At 38.8% G+C, this 18681-nt stretch overlaps 2 protein-coding genes across 3 annotated transcripts; both read left to right on the top strand.

The window, feature by feature from the left end:
• Positions 1-4968: 4968 nt before the first annotated feature.
• On the top strand, positions 4969-12432 carry LOC129244147 (uncharacterized). Its single transcript, XM_054881763.1, has 5 exons — positions 4969-5066; positions 5140-5376; positions 5447-5564; positions 8700-10585; positions 12063-12432. The coding sequence occupies exons 1-5, from the start codon at positions 4969-4971 to the stop codon at positions 12379-12381; spliced, it is 2658 nt and encodes an 885-aa protein (XP_054737738.1). The 3' UTR covers positions 12382-12432.
• A 2867-nt stretch (positions 12433-15299) lies between these two features.
• Positions 15300-16305, top strand: LOC129244979 (histone H1-like). Of its 2 annotated transcripts, none has more exons than XM_054882911.1 (2): positions 15300-15440; positions 15526-16305. In XM_054882911.1, exons 1-2 carry the CDS (start codon positions 15438-15440, stop codon positions 16147-16149), a joined length of 627 nt encoding a protein of 208 aa, XP_054738886.1. In that variant the 5' UTR covers positions 15300-15437; the 3' UTR covers positions 16150-16305. The 2 variants fall into 2 exon arrangements, with proteins under 2 accessions (XP_054738886.1, XP_054738885.1); XM_054882910.1 differs by having other exon boundaries at positions 15301-15458.
• The last annotated feature ends 2376 nt before the right edge of the window (positions 16306-18681 follow it).

Here is an 18681-nt window from a genome sequence, read left to right as displayed (position 1 = left end):
TTTTTGCGTAAAATGTAACGCAAATGGTTTAAAACTGTTGTATTTGTGTGAACTGTTATATACATACTTATACATATATATATATATTCGTATACCGAAATGCTGACAATAATGAGTGGAGTTGATTTAGCCAAGTCTGTCTCTCCATTTGTTGAGTAAAAATTCTTCTTCTTAATTGGCGTGATAACCGCTTACGCGATTTTGGCCGAGCTTAACAAAGCGCGCCAGTCATTTCTTTCTCGTGCTAACCGGCGCCAGTTGGACACACCAAGTGAAGCCAAGTCCTTCTCCACCTGATCTTTCCAACGCAGAGGAGGCCTTCCTCTTCCTCTGCTACCACCAGCTGGTACCGCATCGAATACTTTGAAAGCCGGAGCGTTTGTGTCCATTCGGACGACATGACCCAGCCAACGTAGCCGCTGGATCTTTATTCGCTGCGCTATGTCTATGTCGCCGTAAAGCTCATACAGCTCATCGTTCCATCGTCTGCGATATTCGCCGTTGCCAACGTGCAAAGGTCCAAAAATCTTGCGCAGAATCTTTCTCTCGAACACTCCAAGCGTCGCTTCATCGGATGTTGTCATCGTCCAAGCTTCTGCGCCATAAAGTAAAAATTACAAAAATATAATATAATACAATAGGTTGCGGAATAAGTTCGTAGCGTTTTTTCCGAATACTTTTATTTAAACAAAAAACAATAATTATATCAATGAGTTAATCAATTATATTATATATTCGCCGTTGCTATTTACAACCTCTTCCAACCAAGTTGTTGATGCCAGTCTGGTGTCAAAGGAGTTGCTGAACCAGTTTGTAAGGACCTTTTTGTTATCGAAGGTAACGCTCTTCATATGGTTTGATGGGGAGCGTAAAAGATGGTAACCGATAGGTGCAAGGACCTGCCATTCTATCTTTTGGAGTGCGGCTTTGACGACTGTTGAAATATGGGGCCTGGCGTTGTCGTGAAGCAGTTTGGTTTGACCAAGTCGATCAGGTATCAGGTATTTGGGGTAAGAAGGGGGATTCGATTTTTATCTGACCCTTCTTGTTAGTGGCTAAGTGAGAAGATACTCATAACCTGAATGTCGATTTTGCTGCTAGTTGTTTGCTGTAGGCCTCAATCGGTAGTAGATGCAGCATGACATTCATCGCAGCTGTGAGCGTAGTCTTTACTGCCCCGCTTATGCAGATACTAGCAGCTCTTGAACATCTTTTAAACGTTTTACCATTGTTTTTTTCCCAAGTGTTGACCACCAAACCAAGACTCCGTATGCCATGATAGGTCTTACCACTGCTGTATACTCGTACTCGTAGTGTAATATTTTCTGCGTTAAGTCACATTTTGATACCACAATTCTTTTGCATAGAGTGCTGTGGTTACTTTTCTCATTCTACCAATTATCGTTTGTTTCCACGAAAGCTTCCTTTCTAATATTAATTCTAGGTAGCTTGCTTTTTCATCGACAGGCAGTGTGATACCACTAAGGGTGGGGGGCTTAGAACAGGTATGCTGTGTTTTCTGTTGAACAAGTTTAGTTGAGTTTTGTTGAAATTTACCCCCAAAGCATATTGCAGAGGGCATCTGGGAATTTTCCTCTTATTAGTATTGCAACATCAGCTGCGCAGGCCACCACATGTGCCCTGCCGTAAGGGATAAACGCTAAAAAAAAACACTTTTTTCATGAATTTATTGTAGCGAAACGGTTCAAGTCAGTTTATTAAAAGTTGTTGCATATTATAAAGTAACATTTCAAGAATATTTGATACAATTTTCATGTAAAAATATTGCAAAATGAGCGAATGAGAGAACATTTACGTAGACGTCTTTTCAAAAATACATTTTGCAGTAGTCAGCATATCTCAGCGTAGAATCATCTGAAATCAAAAAAATTGAATAATTTAGTTAAAGTATGAGTTAAACTTCCCCCCAACGTTTATTTTGACGATTTATTTTCATTTTCAGCCATTTGGTAGTCGTTTGAAGTAAAAAGTGCTTTTTGACGAAAAAATGCCGCCATTTTGTAGGTGTAAAACCACCTTAATATAAAAAAAAATGGCGAAAAAAAACGTTGCGGGGAGGTTTTTTATATGTAAAATATGTGTGCAAAATTTCAAAAGGATCGGTTGAGTAGTTTTCAAATGCCAATGACTACGCACTTTAAAAAAAAAGGTTTTAAGTTATCTCGGCAGATGTTTGAGGCGGCTCGGCTTTATGCTCTATAACTTAAAAAGTTTTGCTCGAATTGACTTAAAATTTTAACACGGTATTTTTGAAATGTTTTACTACAATAACATGCAAAAAACAAAAAATCGATTTTTATCCCTTACCCCCCCCCTTAAATTCTGTACAAAATAAGAGCTAATTAATATAGTTTTACTATTAATACAATATCGAATACAATTCGCACTCTACATGTTTATAATTTTTAATCTTTTTTTAATGAAATATTGAAATCATAGCTGTAAATTTATTGTTTTCATTTATTTTTGAATAAAATTATGATGTGTACGTTCACGTTTTCTGTACTTTTCTGCACTTGTTCAAAGGCCCGGTCAAAATGGGCATGTCACTAATGGACGCCATATATGGTTAGCTAGGAAAAATCGTACAGTTCAGTGGAAGGTAATATCTGTAGATTAGATGTAATGACTGAGCTTTAGGGAGATTATTCAATAAGCAAATCAATTTGCAAACAGTTGAAGTTAAAATAGAAGTACCTACTAAAAAGAACAAAAAAAAAAAAAACGATTCAGTAGGGGAATATAGAGCTCAATCACAGTCGGAAAATGTTTCGTTAAAGTGTTATTAGTTATTATACCGCGAAACTAACTTTTAATTGCAAAGTAATAATAAAGTTTTTTTACTGTTTTCATCCTCCGCCATTTTGCTGTCAAACATGTCACATGCACCTCTTGGCTCAGTTTCATAGAAGAGGAGTCGTACATTCCACGTAACATTAGAAGCATTATTCGTATTATTTAACTGACCTTTCATTAGTAAATACGTAGTTGCAGGATGAAATTTCCCACAGTCTCTACGTAAACAATAACTGTTGCTGGAAAAAATTGATAAAGTGCCAATTCAAATACCTAAATGTGTAATGATAAAACGATAACTCTGAACTGATAAAAAACACTAATAAATTATTACTATGAATGATTGAGGTAAAATAAATAAATATATATTTACATATCAGCTCCTGCGATATAATAAAATAAATGTCAGCACAAGGTAGTCCAAATGCAGGTAACACCATGAATCATATTTTATTTTGGTACTGCTCACTAAAAATTTTGACCGCCAGTCGATAGTATACCTCTGCATAAAAGAAGCTAGTTTTCAAAGTAATCTGAAGCTTTGCAGCACTCACCGAAAGTGCTGTGCACTTGCATGCATGTGAAAAACGTTTGTACGACCGACTTACTAGCGAATGCCCATGACTTTCATCTTCATAGCGTGCATGCCGAGGAGAATGTGGTAGCCGTGTTCGGAGGTATTCAGCTCAATCTAAGCACATCGACTCGTAATCGAACTCAAGGCTCTGCTTCAACACTCCCAGCAGCAGCTTCATGAACATTTTTCACAAACTTCTCGAGTTATTCGCTTAAAATAGTTCAATTAACTTATTGGTGACCGCCTTAGCCGAATGGGTTGGTGCGTCACTACCGTTCGGAATTCACAGAGGGAACGTAGGTTCAAATCTCGGTGAAACACCAAAATTAAAAAAAACATTTGTCTAATAGCGGCCACCCCTCAGCAGGCAATGGCAAACCTCCGAGTGTATTTCTGCCATGAAATAGCTCCTCATAAAAATATTTGCTTGAAACTGTAGGTCCCTCCATTTGTGGAACAACATCAAGACGCACACCACAAATAGGAGGAGGAGCTCGGCCAAACACCCAAAAAAAAGGGTGTACGCGCCAATTATATATATATATATAACTTAAATACAATTGACATCAATTACTTGGATTGGCAAACGATCACCTTCTTTGCTATCACTTTTCAGTTGGGAGCCTTACAGCAGCTCAAGTGTGGCCCCTATGCTAAAACACAAAATTGCCGCAACTGTGGATCGAAAATCCTGCAGGTAATTGTTAACGAGCCAATGCATTCGCAATCCGGATAGTATGTCAGTTTAATGCTGATTCGAGGTAGTGACTTTATTGGTCCTTTTTTCGATAATGCTTTTGAAAATGCAATTTCAGTTACAGTGCTTTGATTTCACAGATTTTTTTTGGTTAAAATTGAATTATTGAATGATTAATGATTTGCCATTTCAGCTGTACGATATTTTGCATATTAAGCTCGATAATGTTGTTGTTGTTGTTGTTTCAACAGCGTAAACACTCTCCATAAATGTTTGGGGAATGCTGCTGCAGGGAGAATTTTTGGGCGGATATCAATCCGGGTCGTTCCGGTAATGTAGAGTCGAGCTCGATAATCTTCTTTTCTGTCATCTTACCATTACAAACGCTGAAGATCCAGACTCTAAGGCTGAGCATAGTACGTGCCATAAGTGAAATGACGACAGTAACCGTCAACAAAGTGCTGAGAAATTGGGTTAATGGGATACGCTGCTGTGAATTCAGGCGGGTCAGCCACATGAATGAAATCGTACTCTATATAAGCGGGTTTCCAATTACGAGTTGAAATGGAATAAAAAGCTGCACACATATGTGAGGTGTTAATTAGGTCTATATATGCCATTATGTATGGAATGTGGCCCCGGCTTTGCACGGTGTCACATACTCTCAACCTCGACCCATCATTATGGAAAAACTCTTTATAATGACGATATTTGTTTCTTCCCACAAAGGCCTTATTATACCAAAAAATTGAGTTTTGTTAATTTTATTGATTTTTTTTAAATACACTTGTGAATGGATTACCCTGTATGAACATAATATTTAACATCGCCTCATTTGAATATTAAGTTCAGTCTCATATGGATTTTGGACTACACAATGTCACAAGTAGAATTGAAGGCTGCACCTGTCAAACCAAAAAGGAAGTTCGCAAAGGATTTGAAAAAGAAGGAAAAGGAAGAGAGACACTCTAAAAGGTAAGCTGAGGCTGCGTATACATATATTAATTTATTCACATACGCAGTAACTATTATCGATTTTGCCAATAAGCGACTGGAAATCACATTTGTTCACCGATACTTGCGTCCAAGTGACCGCCTGGTTATTGCTCACCGTGGGTTTGTGCATAATTGCGAGCACTATTTATGTGGGAGTTCTAATACAAGCAAAAAATAATGTAGTCTATCACAATGACATTAGTACAACTGAATATGAGTACTTAACTGAGAGCAGTACTGCGAATAACGAGGCAGTAAAAACGACAATCATGCTAAATCAGAGCGTCAGGTATGTGGCTGAAACATATGGATAGCTCTAGAATTGTTGCAAATATTATATAAGAAAATGTGCTTTGTAGATCTGTCTGTGCAGAAACTGCGGACGAAGAATTAAATGAGGGATGCAATGAATATAAATGCAAAGTCACTTGTATGCAGGCAAATCAGGTGTATGAAACACTCTACAAAGCCTGTGTGGTAAGAAATTTTATTAATAGACTAATAAGAGATACGAGGTGTGTTCAGAAAATAATATGAATTTTCAAATTTCGCGGGCTACGTACATTCGACTTTCAATTATTTTTTTTTTATGTTGGTACATTCGTCTCGTCTAATTTGTTTGTGAGAGATATAAATAAAACAAGTGTTTTGCGTGTATCAAAAAAAAAAAAATTGTCAAAAAAGTTGCATTACATTTTGTATAAGAAATTAAATTAAATACTCAAAAACACTTGAAATGTTGACAGTGACATACGGTGAGAGTATTTTGAGGCAAAAAAATGTTTACAAGTCGTACAAGCTTTTCACAGAAGATCGAGAAGATGTGAATGACGATGCTTGCCCTGGACGCCCCAGCACATCAACAACCGATGCAAATGTTGAGAAAGTGAAGAAAATTGTTATGGATAATTGTCGAATCACAATTAGAGAAGTTGCTGAGGGTGTCGGTATATCGATTGGCTCATGCCAAGCAATCCTTTCGGAAATTTTGAGCTTGAAGCGTGTGGCAGCGAAGTTCGTTTCAAAATTGCTGAATTCTGACCAAAAACAACGTCGCATGAGCATCGTTCAGAAATTGTTGAATGACGTCAAGAATGATCCAGATTTGCTTAAGGGTCATAACATGAATCATGGGTATATGGTTATGACATCGAAGCCAAAGCCAAATCGTCCCAATGGAAAAGTCCAGGAGAGCCAAGACCAAAAAAAGCACACCAAGTTCGATCAAATGTCAAGGTGTCAATGTTTTGTTCACTGTTTTCTTCATTGGATCATTCATCAGGAGTTCTTACCATAAAGCCATACGGTAAATAAGCAGTATTACCTCGAGTTATGCGCTGTTTGCGTGTAGCAATACGAAAAAAACGCCCGGAATTGTGGAACAAAATTCATGGTTTTTGCATCATGATAATGCACCTGCTCACTCATCTTTGCTTGTGGGCGATTATTTGGGGGGAAAACACCGTTAGCATGTCTCAGACACCGTATTCCCCAGATTTGACCACCTGCGACTTTTTCCTGTTCCCTCCATGAAACGATGGCGTTTTGCGACGATTGACGAGATAAAAACCTGAGGAGATAAAAATGCTGAGAGCTCAAGGACATACAAAAAAGTACATATCAGAACTGTTTCGAGGATTAAAAAAAACGCTGGTACACGTGTGTTATATCTGAAGGGGACTAGTTTGAAGGAGATAAAATAGAAATTGAGGAATAAATAAATATTATTTGAGAAAAATTAAAATTCCCTTATTTTTTGAACACACCTCGTATGTTGGCGTCATGTGGAGCGAAAGTTAAATAACCTGAAGGTAGTTAAGGGGTTTAAGCTTAGTGAGGCAATTGGTAGATAACAGATACATTCATATTTAATAGCTGGGAAAAAGAAAAGTTAGGTGGTGGTTTCAGGTTGTGCTCACATAATAAAGTCACGTTAATTTTATGCATCCTACTGTCCTCCTTCTCCTCAGCCATAGCTGAAATTTTTGAGGGAGCATTGGCTGTAGTTAGTTGATAGGCTGCTAGTTGCGGTCTTAAAGCCAACTCTGACAAAACGAAGTTGGTGCTATTCACCAGAATATACAAACATCAACCTTTTAGACTTCAAGATTAAACATCCAATTTCTTACGCTTTCGTCGGAAGTCGAGTATCTCGGTGTAATACTTGACGCCAGGCTTCAATGGAAGCTACACATCGAAAATCGAGATAAAAAAGCCAGTATACCTTCTACTCCTATAAAACTATTTTCGGCAAAAAATGTGCTCTCAAGCCACGTGTCGTACTCTGGATGTACAACTTTGCCAATTTTAACATATGGCTCCTTAATTTGGTGGGCAGCTCTTCCAAAAGGCTATAACACCACTAAATTGGAGAGAAAGCAGAGAACTGCATGAATTGGCATAACTGAGGCGTGTAGAACATGCCCCACTGTCGCCTTTAACGTCATTCTACACCTAGTTCCCGTTGATCTCCATGTTCAATCCATTGCCACTTAGAGCGCTATTAGGTTGAAGGAGGTTGGCCTCTGAAGGCAATGTTTTGATGGCATGGTAGCATTTTATGGCAGATTTCTCCCTCCTTCTCTGTACTTCGAAAGATCTCTTCATACCGCAAACTGGGTTTTGAGGGTTGCGCTAGGGCTACCTTTCCAAGCAGGCAGGATTGGAAGGAGGGGAGAGTCTGCACGGACATGGTACCTCTGTTTTCACCGACGGATCCAAGATGGAATTTGGAGCGGTGGTTTTCTATTGATCAGCCAATTTTTCAGTCTCCTTTAAACTTTCGAAAACTAGTATTGTTTTTCAAGCAGGGGTCTTCGCGTTACTGTAGCCATGAAAATGCTTAGAGATCGCTGTTAGGTGAGAGACATAAATATATTTTCCGATATTAAAGCTGCGTTCAAGGCACTGTCATCGCCATATTGCAGCTCTCTTCTGGTCAACTCCTATAAAGAGGAGATCAAACGTCTCGAATATGCAGGAAACATTTCTCTTATCTAGATTCCAGGGCATGGGAACATAGAGGGAAATGAAATTGCTAATGAGCTTGCCAGGAAAGAGTCGACAGAACTGGTCTCAGTTGTCCCCCGTAAGCAGCTGTGAAATACTTTACATTTCTTTTGATATTTGCGAAAAAGAATTTGAATACATATTAAAAAAACAAGGAAAAATTAATTGGCTTAGTGATAAATTGTCCGTGTTTTTAAGACAAAATACAAATGTTGCCATTAATTCCACTTCAATATTAGCTGTTTATGGTTACGGCATGACTAATCAACAAATACTGTTAAGTTACGGCTATGGTTGTGGTTACGGCCACGGGGTTATGGCTATGGTATCACTAATTGCAGCTTTTAAGAAGTTTTTCGAAGCTAATTTTTACACATTTGGCATAGACACATTGCGAACACGTACACTTATGAGCATTAGGGTGGGTTTATTTGTTTTTAACGCAATATTTAGACCCTTGGGACGAATTAAAAAGGAATTCGAAGTAAATTCACTAAATAAATAAATTTAGGAGGTAGGTGGCAGGTAGGCGGCTTGCCCAGCATTTAAATTTTGTATTCTTATTATGGCACAATTTTTCATCTCACAACCTTTCTTCCCTAGGCTACCCTCTGCCCTGCGATCGATGTATTGTTGATCAAAGAGCAAACATTTCCAAGTGGTTTGTTGCGCAATGACTGGATCGACTTCCAACGGCCCGTTTCTGAGTTGGTGATTAGTAACAGTAGTATTACACTCATCAAAAGCGGTGCCTTCAATACGCCGCTATTTACATATACAAATATGTTGTCTCTGAGTGATTTACAATTGAAAAGAGTCGGCAGTGGAGCGCTACTTGGGTTGCTATCACTGCGTTATTTAATAATTGACACACCAATTAAAGAACTAAATCGCGCCTTCTTCCAGCCAGTTCAATCGACTCTACTACATCTACGCATGAACTGCGGCTTGCATGTCTTACCAGGACAACCGATATTCGGTGGGAGTACTTTGGCCAAACTGGAATATGCCGATCTGAGCAATAACGTATTTACTGGTCCCTTGACCCGGCAAATGTTTCGGGCCACTCCCAATTTGCGTTATCTGCATTTGTCCAATTCACAAATCAGTGCCATTAACAGTGATGCATTTGAAGATCTTAAAGACGTTCTGAAAGTGCTCGATTTGTCTGAAAACTTACTTACCACTATATCGATCAATACGATAGGACCACTTCTGGTGGGACCAGGACGCACGCTCGTTAGCTTAGCGTTCAACAGATGGAATTGTGTGTGCCAATTGCAGGAGTTCGCTGAGGCTTATCGGATGTTTCGTAAGCAGTTTTTAGGCACCATATATTGCCATTCACCATTTCACCGCAATGGTGAGACCTTGAATAAACTTAATTTTGAAGATGATGTTTGTACTACAACAGCGACAAACAATGGGAGAGAAACAACAGCGCTTGCACTTACCACAACCACATACGCTACATCTGCACCACCAAGCAATAGCAGCCGAGTGCCGTCGTTACAAGTTGGCTCTAGTACTGAATCCAATTCTAATTCTATTTCTGGCTCCACTAGTCGTTCGAGTGTTGAGGACTCAGCAAGTGTCATTCAAATGCATTGCTTGCATATATCGACCACGAATGCAGCGGGCGAACATGGATCAACTAGAAGAATTAAACGTTCAATTGAAATAGAAGTTCTTTCGACGGAATCTACTGTCTCCCTAGAGAAAACAACAAAATCGGGAGAGGAAAGTGTAGAAAGTGAAGAAAGTAATACAATCAAAACCAATCCGTATACTTGGCCAACAGCGGGGCCTGTTACTAGAAAGTCTGACAATACTACTTCGAGTGATGGCTTCACCACTATCGAGACGAAGTCCACGACTCATCCGGGTCAAATCATCCCTTCCATATCCATGACTTACTATAAATTTGAGATACCATCATATACGTTCGAGTTGACTTTGATGGCTAATAAATCTGTGAAAGTGTTGATAAACAATTACAACAGCGAAAAAACTGTAAATATTTTATGGTTTAGTCGACAGAATGAGACAAATTTGGAAAAGAAGGAAGGTCCTGCTCAAAATATCGATTATCATTGTGAAGTGTATGCACAGCCATATTTGATTGCAAATGATCTCGATGAAAATTGCACTTACACGTTTTGTATGCTGCCAGTACCAGCAACACTACAATACACCATCTCACCATTTAATTGTCTTCCTATGTATGTGCCACCATCTAAAGATGCCAACGAAAGCATATGGATTTCCGAGGATGAGAAGCAATTCACGATCAGCATGTTGTGTTTGATTTTCACTCTGTCGATTGTCGTTGGTGGAATTATTGCTTACTTTGGTATCAGAACATACCCAGAATTGTTGGAAGGTTCGAAAAATGTGTTGGTGGTGAAGCGTTCCGAGTCAGAATCAGGTTACTTGAAAAGTATGGGTTCTATTAAAAAGAAACCACTCAGCAGGAGATCTACAAAGAAGTAAGTGTGCGCTGATTTGTTATAAAATAATACAGTATATTCATGCGTACATACATACTTATATCTATTTGGCTTTCGGTTTTTTGTTTTTTGCCGGGACAAACTAGCAAGTACAGCACTCAGACTACATTAGGCCTATTGCACTGCACTCGGGTTCCCTTTTTGATATTCTTTAAATCTACCCGACTGCAAAAGAAATCTGAGTAGATATTGTGGTACCAAGGAGTCAAGGTGGTGACTTCTTAACACATCAGTGCAAATGACCTCAAGACTGATTCGAATGAAGGCCGGGTAGACGCACAGAAAGTGGTCCGCTGTCTCATCTTCCTCTCCATATGCAGAGCAGAGTGCACTGTCTCAGATACCTACTTTTTCCATGTGCTTCGCCCATTGAAAGTGGCCCGTCATCAGTCCTACCAACTGCCTACAGTCCCTTCTGTTTAATGACAGGAGGATCTGCGACAGTCGGTCGGACATGACAAGTAATATCAGTTTTGTCCATCTGCAGTCTCTCTCAGCTGGCCAAGCTCACTTGTTGTAGTAACCCGTTTGCTAACCGTGGCTTTAATGGCTGCGGAAGGGGGTGGCAAAAGGGCTCAGAAGTTGGCCTCAGAGCCCATCCTAGCTAAAGAATCGGAGATCTCGTTACCCGCGATACCCACGTGTCCCGGGACCAATGTTAGGACCATGATATTATGTTTACCGATATAGTTTAGCCTGGATTTACAGGACTCAACTACCCTTGAAGGGGTTGGAGGGCTGTCTAAGGCCATGAACGCAGATTTGCTGTCGCTGCAGACACAGATCTGTCTCTTTTTCTGTTTTCCACAACAAAGTTCATTGCTTCTTGAATAGTCTTTCGGTTAATGCTCGTAAGTGGTTCACCATCGTTCGCGAGCGAATACTGACGATTGCCCATTTCGCGGAACGCTACTCGACTCTCAGTAAATTTGACTGAATCAGTTTATTGAGCTGAAGTGATTTTTGATTTCGGTTTGTAATTGCTTTTGCAAACCACTTTTTTCTATCTATCTCTTTTCTCTTCTATTTTCTTTTTTATTTTCATTGACCTAACTTAGCTCTCACACACCACATCTGAAATTTCGTACCACATAGTTACGCACTTTCTTCACTTCAATCTGGGTAATTTTATATTGTATCATTCTTGGTTCTAGGCCTGTCACTATGGGTTCGTTGCGGCAACGCAATTGACTGCTACTCCGTGTACGGTACGTATGTGGCGCCTTCGACTCAAATACTCGTATTCTATTTTGCCTATTATGCCACATTTAACGTGCATTAGTCATTTTGACAAATACCACTTGCTAAGGATTTGGGGCCTTCAATTCGATTAATGAAAATAAATCTTGCCTTTACCCTGACCGCTACTAAGTAGACCCGTTCAGACATTATTTAATACAAATATTATAATTATAAAAACTCATTTAAAATCGTTTTCCCAACATTGTTTCTACAGGCTTACAGCTTCTCTACCGGAGACTCCACCTACATCTCTGCCACCACCGCCACCCTTCAGTGTATCCACATATAATTTGGAGCGTTTTTCAAGCATCAAGTCATCATCTACATATTTTGAAAACTCCTTTGCCCCACCACCATTTTCCGTTATCGACGACCAATATGAATTGCCTAAGCCATATCATTACACTTGCGATGAGGAACGTTGCGTACCCAACACCTATGCAATGAGTCCCTGTTCGCCACCGCCGCTGCCCAAACGAAATCCTAGCGTTACGTCGTCGATGGTCGCAAGCCGTACCTCAAAAATCGATTAAGATTCGGTTGTTGGGTAGTTTGGTAATTTTAAAAGCAACTGAAGTGTCAGAAGCAGCAGCGTCTTGTTTTGAATGTTTTTTATGAAATTGCCTTTTATCTTTGGAACTACTTAGTTTACTATTATAATGCATTTTGGTGTTTTATTTTATTGGATATATTTACTATACTTGAGCAAATAGTGTGTGTATATCCGTGTATTTTTGATAAAACAACCTAAGTCGGCTTAGCATTATTTTCTGTCAGGCACTAAATGGATTGCCTTTTGCAAATTATTGGATCAATTAATCATTTATAGCCGTAGCTGAAGTACATATCTTAAAAAAGTTCAGTAAAATAAAACAAAATTTTATGATAAATCAGAATTTGTTGATCTTAAAGCAAAACCGCTTAAAGCCATTTAAGTGGTTTTGTCAAAAGTCCACAGATATGTACGTATATACATTTTATATATATGACTTATGAATTATTAAATACTGAAGCATTTAAAAATATGTGTAAAGAATGTTTATGACAGTCAGCATTTAATTGAAATATAAAAAGTAAAAAAAAAAAAACGATTTCTTGCCCAAATTTTTGTAATTTTCATGATAGGCAGTGGTGTATTAAGTTCTCCACGAAAGATGCAGCATGCAGACATAATTGACAGAATTTCAGATTCAATCAGGTAACCTCTAAACTGGAGATGGTATGCCTTGGTAAGCCAAATACACCTACCGAGTCACATTAGCATTGATGAAAATGTGGTTGTTGACAAATTTGCAACAAAGTGAATTCCAGAGTCCACAAGGAACTACACAGTGACAACCTACCAGATTTGAAGCACCATGAGTTCTTACAACAACAAAACGTTTTAAACGATTGCAGGAGCTTATTTAGCAACTACCTAAGAATTATCATGGCACATTGCAAGTTAAGCTATCACTTGACTAATCTGAGAATTTCTCCGTGTGAAATGTGCAGATTCTGTAGAGCAGGAAACAAAACTACATACAAGACGTCTACTAAATTAATACATGATAATACATACATTGATATGCAACGCAAATAAATCTTGACTAACCGTCTAATAATGAACCCCAAGAAGGATTTTAAATAAATGTAGGGAACACAATAAATCTTAAGGCGTAGTGCTTCATTTTCGTAGCCGAGATGAACAGATTTTCCGAAAACGGCCGACAGGCGGCCATTTGCTTTGAGGTGCTTCTTCCCCGAACAACTTTTATTGGATTAAGCTCGTCTTGAAACACCCGATAGCTGTTTTATTTTCGTCTCATTTACATAGATCGTCACCTGTTACGATGTCATATACGGGCTTTAAACTACCGCGGCTGAGTTTCTTCAAAATTTCTTTACACCATTCCACAGCAAACTGTCACTTTGGCATTTTAAAGTAGCTGTTGATGTTTTATGTTAATAGTGGGTTCTGTCCTTTAGGTGCCCAATAACGGCAATTTTGCTTATCTACTTGTCCAATTAAATGAAAATGGGCTTCATCACTCCAAAAGATAGTGTCTACCGCACGAAATCATTCCAGCGCTGTTTCGCAGAATTTTTTAGGCAAATTGTAATCGTTGGGCTTAAGCGATTGCATGAGTGGAATTTTGAAGGTGTGAAATCTAAGATCCTTCCTCAATATTTCATGCACAAGAGATTTTAGAAGTCCCAGGGCAGCCGCTCCTTGAGCATAGATCATCGCGGCTTATCGTGCAAACCTTTAGCAAAGAGTTCAATATTTTCATTTGCTCTCGATGTCAGGTTGAGCACAAGCGGACTATTTGCCACCGAACTTACACCCGGAACCTTCGCATCCATAAACGAATCAAATCTTCACTAGGGTCATCACGTAAATGCCAAATAGTGTAACGTGAACAGAAGCCACGACGAGCAGTTGCACACGAATCATTGGCATTAAAATACGTGCCGTTGCGACATCTTGACTAAATAACTCGCACAAACATACGCTCAAATCTAATACTGGTTTGTAGTTTTCCATTATATGGGATGTGGTCGTAGTTTTGCAATTTTTTCGCAGTTGTTATATTGTAAATTACTGCCGTAATGATTTACGTTTTTCAACTTCCTCAACTTACTTACTTACTTACTTAGGTGGCCATAACAACCCGTTACCGAGTTACGGCCGACCTCACTAGCTCTCTCCAGGCGTCTCTGCTCCGCGCGCGCCTTCTCCAATTCTGTATACCAAGCGAGCATAGGGTTTCCTCCACTTGGTCTTTCCACCGGAGCAATGGTCTTCCTCTTCGTCGGCTCCCTTGGACTTCGCCCTCAAACACCTTCCTTGCTGGAGCTTCTTCATCCATACGCACGACATGCCCTAGCCAACGCAGGCGTTGGATGGCGATGCGTTGAACTACGTCAATGTCGGTGTAGAGCTCATACAGCTCGTGGTTCATTCTTGAACGGTAGTATTCGCCAACGCGCACAGGACCGAAGATCTTACGAAGAACTTTTCTCTCGAACACCCCAAGAGCGGCTGCATCGCTTTGTGACACTACCCATGCCTCTGCGCCATAAAGCAACACGGGAATGATGAGCGTCTTGTAAAGTGTCAGTTTGGTCATGCGAGAGAGGGCTCGACTACTCAATTGCTTACTTAGCCCATAGTAACACCTATTAGCAAGAGTGATTCTCCTCTTTTGATCTCCAGGCTGATATCGTTGTTGCTGTTAATGGCGGTGCCAAGATAAACAAACTCTGGCACAACTTCGAAAGTATAGTTGTCCGCAATGACGTGCGTTCCTACACGCCGTGTGTTCCGCGTTGTAGACAACATATGCTTCGTTTTACCCTCGTTCACTGCCAGACCCACTTTCAACTTCCTCAACCTCATAAAAATTCAACACTTTTAACGAAAAACACTGGCAAAGGAGAAATTTTTCTTAATGCCATGAAAATATTGCTTACAGAACAGAAATATGTAATTCTTACTTCCAAATATTTTAGAATATTTCGTAATTCTTTTTGATACGATTTACATATTTTTGTAACTATTTTCTTTAAGAGATCCACATACATATTTATATAACTTGGGAAAGAAATGGTGCGTTCATCATTCCAGGTAATTTGTATGCCAGAAAATGCGTATCAACTAAAACTAATTCTCTCCATCCACCATTCATAACCAGAATCGAGTCGACACATTCGTTGAAAATTGGCCTGAAATTGGTGCACTGATGCCTACGTCACCGCGTGACACGCCCATAGTTCGCCATAGACATATCTCCGTGAGAGCTTTCAAACGACGTCCGGTACCATCAAGCACTATGGTGACGTCAGCAATTAAAACGCTAATGCGCAATCCGCGAGCTGGTGTCTCCTTTACTGCAATCAAGAAATATATTGTCCAAAACTATTGTGACACCATTTTAAATGTAAATAGTCGTTTTCGCTTTGTTAAGCGATATATTAAAAGCTCGCTGGAGAAAGGCGAACTCATACGTACCAAGGGTGTTGGAGTTGCAGGTTCATTTCGTTTACCGTACAAGCAACACAAGCAGCATAAGAAGCAGAAAAAGATCATGAAGAAGAAGAAGAAGCAATCTAAGACAAAGAAGGTTAAAGCTTTACGAAAGAAAGTACAGCAAAAATTGAAAGAGATGAGCTTAAATGGTCAGAGGTCCCATCCTAAGATAAAGAGTAATGTTGGTGATGGTGAGGACGGTGAGAATGGTGATGGCAAAAACGATGCCGATCATGGTTTGATAACCATTATCAAGGCCGCGAAAAAATCGAGTGAACTGTTCTCATAAAGTGGCACGTAACCGCGGTTTGGTGTCTATGGTGAAGTTCATATTGTGGCAGACTTTGAATATTGAAATACTTTACACTGATTTGTGGTAATCGAATTTCTTTGATTCAAAAATTAATTCAATTTTTAATGGAAAATACAAATTTATTTCAATTCATTTTTTCAATTTATTTATTCTAAATTATGATACAACACTCTTTAAACAATTACAAGTGTTAGGTTTCAGTGCTGGAGTTAGCGGTACTGTATTAGTGTTTTTCCTATCAAATCGGTCGTATCTTGAATCGACCTAAATTTCTAGCAAAGTCTGCGGTTTTTGTGACAGCTCACAATGCTCTAAAAGAAATTTCAAACTTTTACTCTGAGTTGTTTTCAAATTACACATTGCAGGGAGGGGTGGACATATTTGTAAGTCCATGTACTCATGAACTATGTCAGATGCTTGATTCTTAGAATATTAAAGGACATTCTAGTTTTTAAATAATTTGCAGAACAGTTTCCATACAAATTTTCCTTTTTTTCTTAAATGATGTAAAGTAGGAAACACTTCACACACACAAATCAGAAAATCAAAATTTATTTAGGAGTCATTTTTAACTCTCAAAACGTGGCTCAAATTTTATTGATGGTAACTGACGATTTAATTAACTAAACTAGAAAAAAACCGACCTGTAAGCAAAAAAATATTTTGTTTTTTAAATAATCTTCAAAGTCGAATATCTTGAAAACAGTTAAGTTTCAGTGTCTATGGCGAGACGACTTTCCTGGTAAACAAGTATATTATTTAATGACACTTTTGAACAACATTTTTGGAACAAGCAAAGCAACAACTTAATCCTGAAAGTACATCATGGGTACTGTACATAGTATTTCAAACAATCAGAAGTTAAAATCTTATATTGACAACTTGTGTGTCTACGGTAGCCAAAACTCTAATTTTCTAAAAAATACTTTTGTAAAACCTTTTAGCACTCAAACATCCCATTTAAATGATGCTTTGAACTTTTTTTTTGGAAATGGGTCATAAAAATGAAAGCTGGTGCTTAATATGTTCCACAAAAATTATTCCCGTAAAAGTCTATTACAGAAAATTGCCATTAATATTTCCATCAGTAATCGATAAATACTCATAAATATTTATATGACCATATTTGCTCCGAGTCTCTAGAAGATCTCGTTAGCACCCACTTTAGAGGCTGTAAGTGACGTAAGCAATACCGATTCAGCTAGGGTGTAGGGTGACAGCAGGATTCACTACCGGCAATTTGGAGAGTTGCGAGGATTGTCTTTATATCCAAAGCAGGTATTATAGGCCTATTAGTCTTGCTTCATTAATTCTCAAAATCTTTGAAAAACTTTTGGCAAACCATATAGGGGACTGGTTAGGTCCTGAAGGGCTGTCAAAATCACAACACGCCTACATTAAAAGCAGATCCGCGGAGACTGCACTACATATTCTGGTATTTAATGTTGAAAAGGCTTTGGAATGTAAGGGATATGCCTTAGGAGTATTTCTGGATATTTCCGGGGCAATGTATGATCTAACATTATCTTAGAAAGCCTTAGTAGTGTAGAAATGGATCTTACCATATATCATTGTACCGCAAGACTCTTGAACTGCAGAAGGATTATGGCGGAATGGAATGCCCGTATTTTAACAAGACAAGCACGTAGAGAGACTCCTAAAGGTGTTGTATTATCGCCACTTCTCGGGTTGTTAGTCGTAAGCCAAATACTCAGTTGATTTGAAGGTGGAGCTCCAAGACTGATTGCATATGCAGATAACATTGTTCCTGGACGGTGCCTATCTACGCTAAGTGCTTTAATGAGTGACGCTCTTAAAATAATACGCAACCGGACTGTCAACCAGTGTCAATGCTAAAAAACCGACTTACTACTCTTTAAAAAGAACATTTTTCAACGCCTGAAGAAGTTGCTGAAGCCTTTAAACAGTTTGGTTTGGAGGTATGTAATTCTAATGGCAAAGATGCCTTTGAAAATTGGTTCAAGTGAATGCTGAAGTGCATTGACTTCCATGGAGAAAATTTGGAGCACATTATAGCCATTTTTTTGTATTATTTTACTGTATTTTTATTATTAGGCGCAAACTATGTAATGCAACCCTCGTAATACGATGTGCCGAACACCAAAATACGAATTTATTTGTTGTCCTCAGAATTTCCCTTCAAGCGCTTTTTTGACGAATGATTGGCTTTTGGTGATAAATCTGTTGAATATGTTTGGGCGCGTAGTTATGCGAAACTCAATTCATTGCTTCTTGACTCGGTTTTTTTGGTATAATTTTTGATCGAGCGTTAGTAAAAACGGCACCCAGTGTGCACAGAGCTTCAACATGTAAAACTCTTTAAGAAAAATATCTTGTACATACCCTATTCAGTGCATATCGCTGTAGTATATTTCAATGCTGAATCTATTTGTGATTTCATTTGATATGAAATGGCTTTAGGCTTTTCAAATTAAATAATGTAACAAGCTTCCAATTTCATTTCATTTTATTCTTCTATCCATACGA

Source organism: Anastrepha obliqua, chromosome 4 (assembly GCF_027943255.1).
Source record: "Anastrepha obliqua isolate idAnaObli1 chromosome 4, idAnaObli1_1.0, whole genome shotgun sequence".
Taxonomy (NCBI): domain Eukaryota; kingdom Metazoa; phylum Arthropoda; class Insecta; order Diptera; family Tephritidae; genus Anastrepha; species Anastrepha obliqua.
This window is presented reverse-complemented; position numbering and strand designations above follow the sequence as displayed.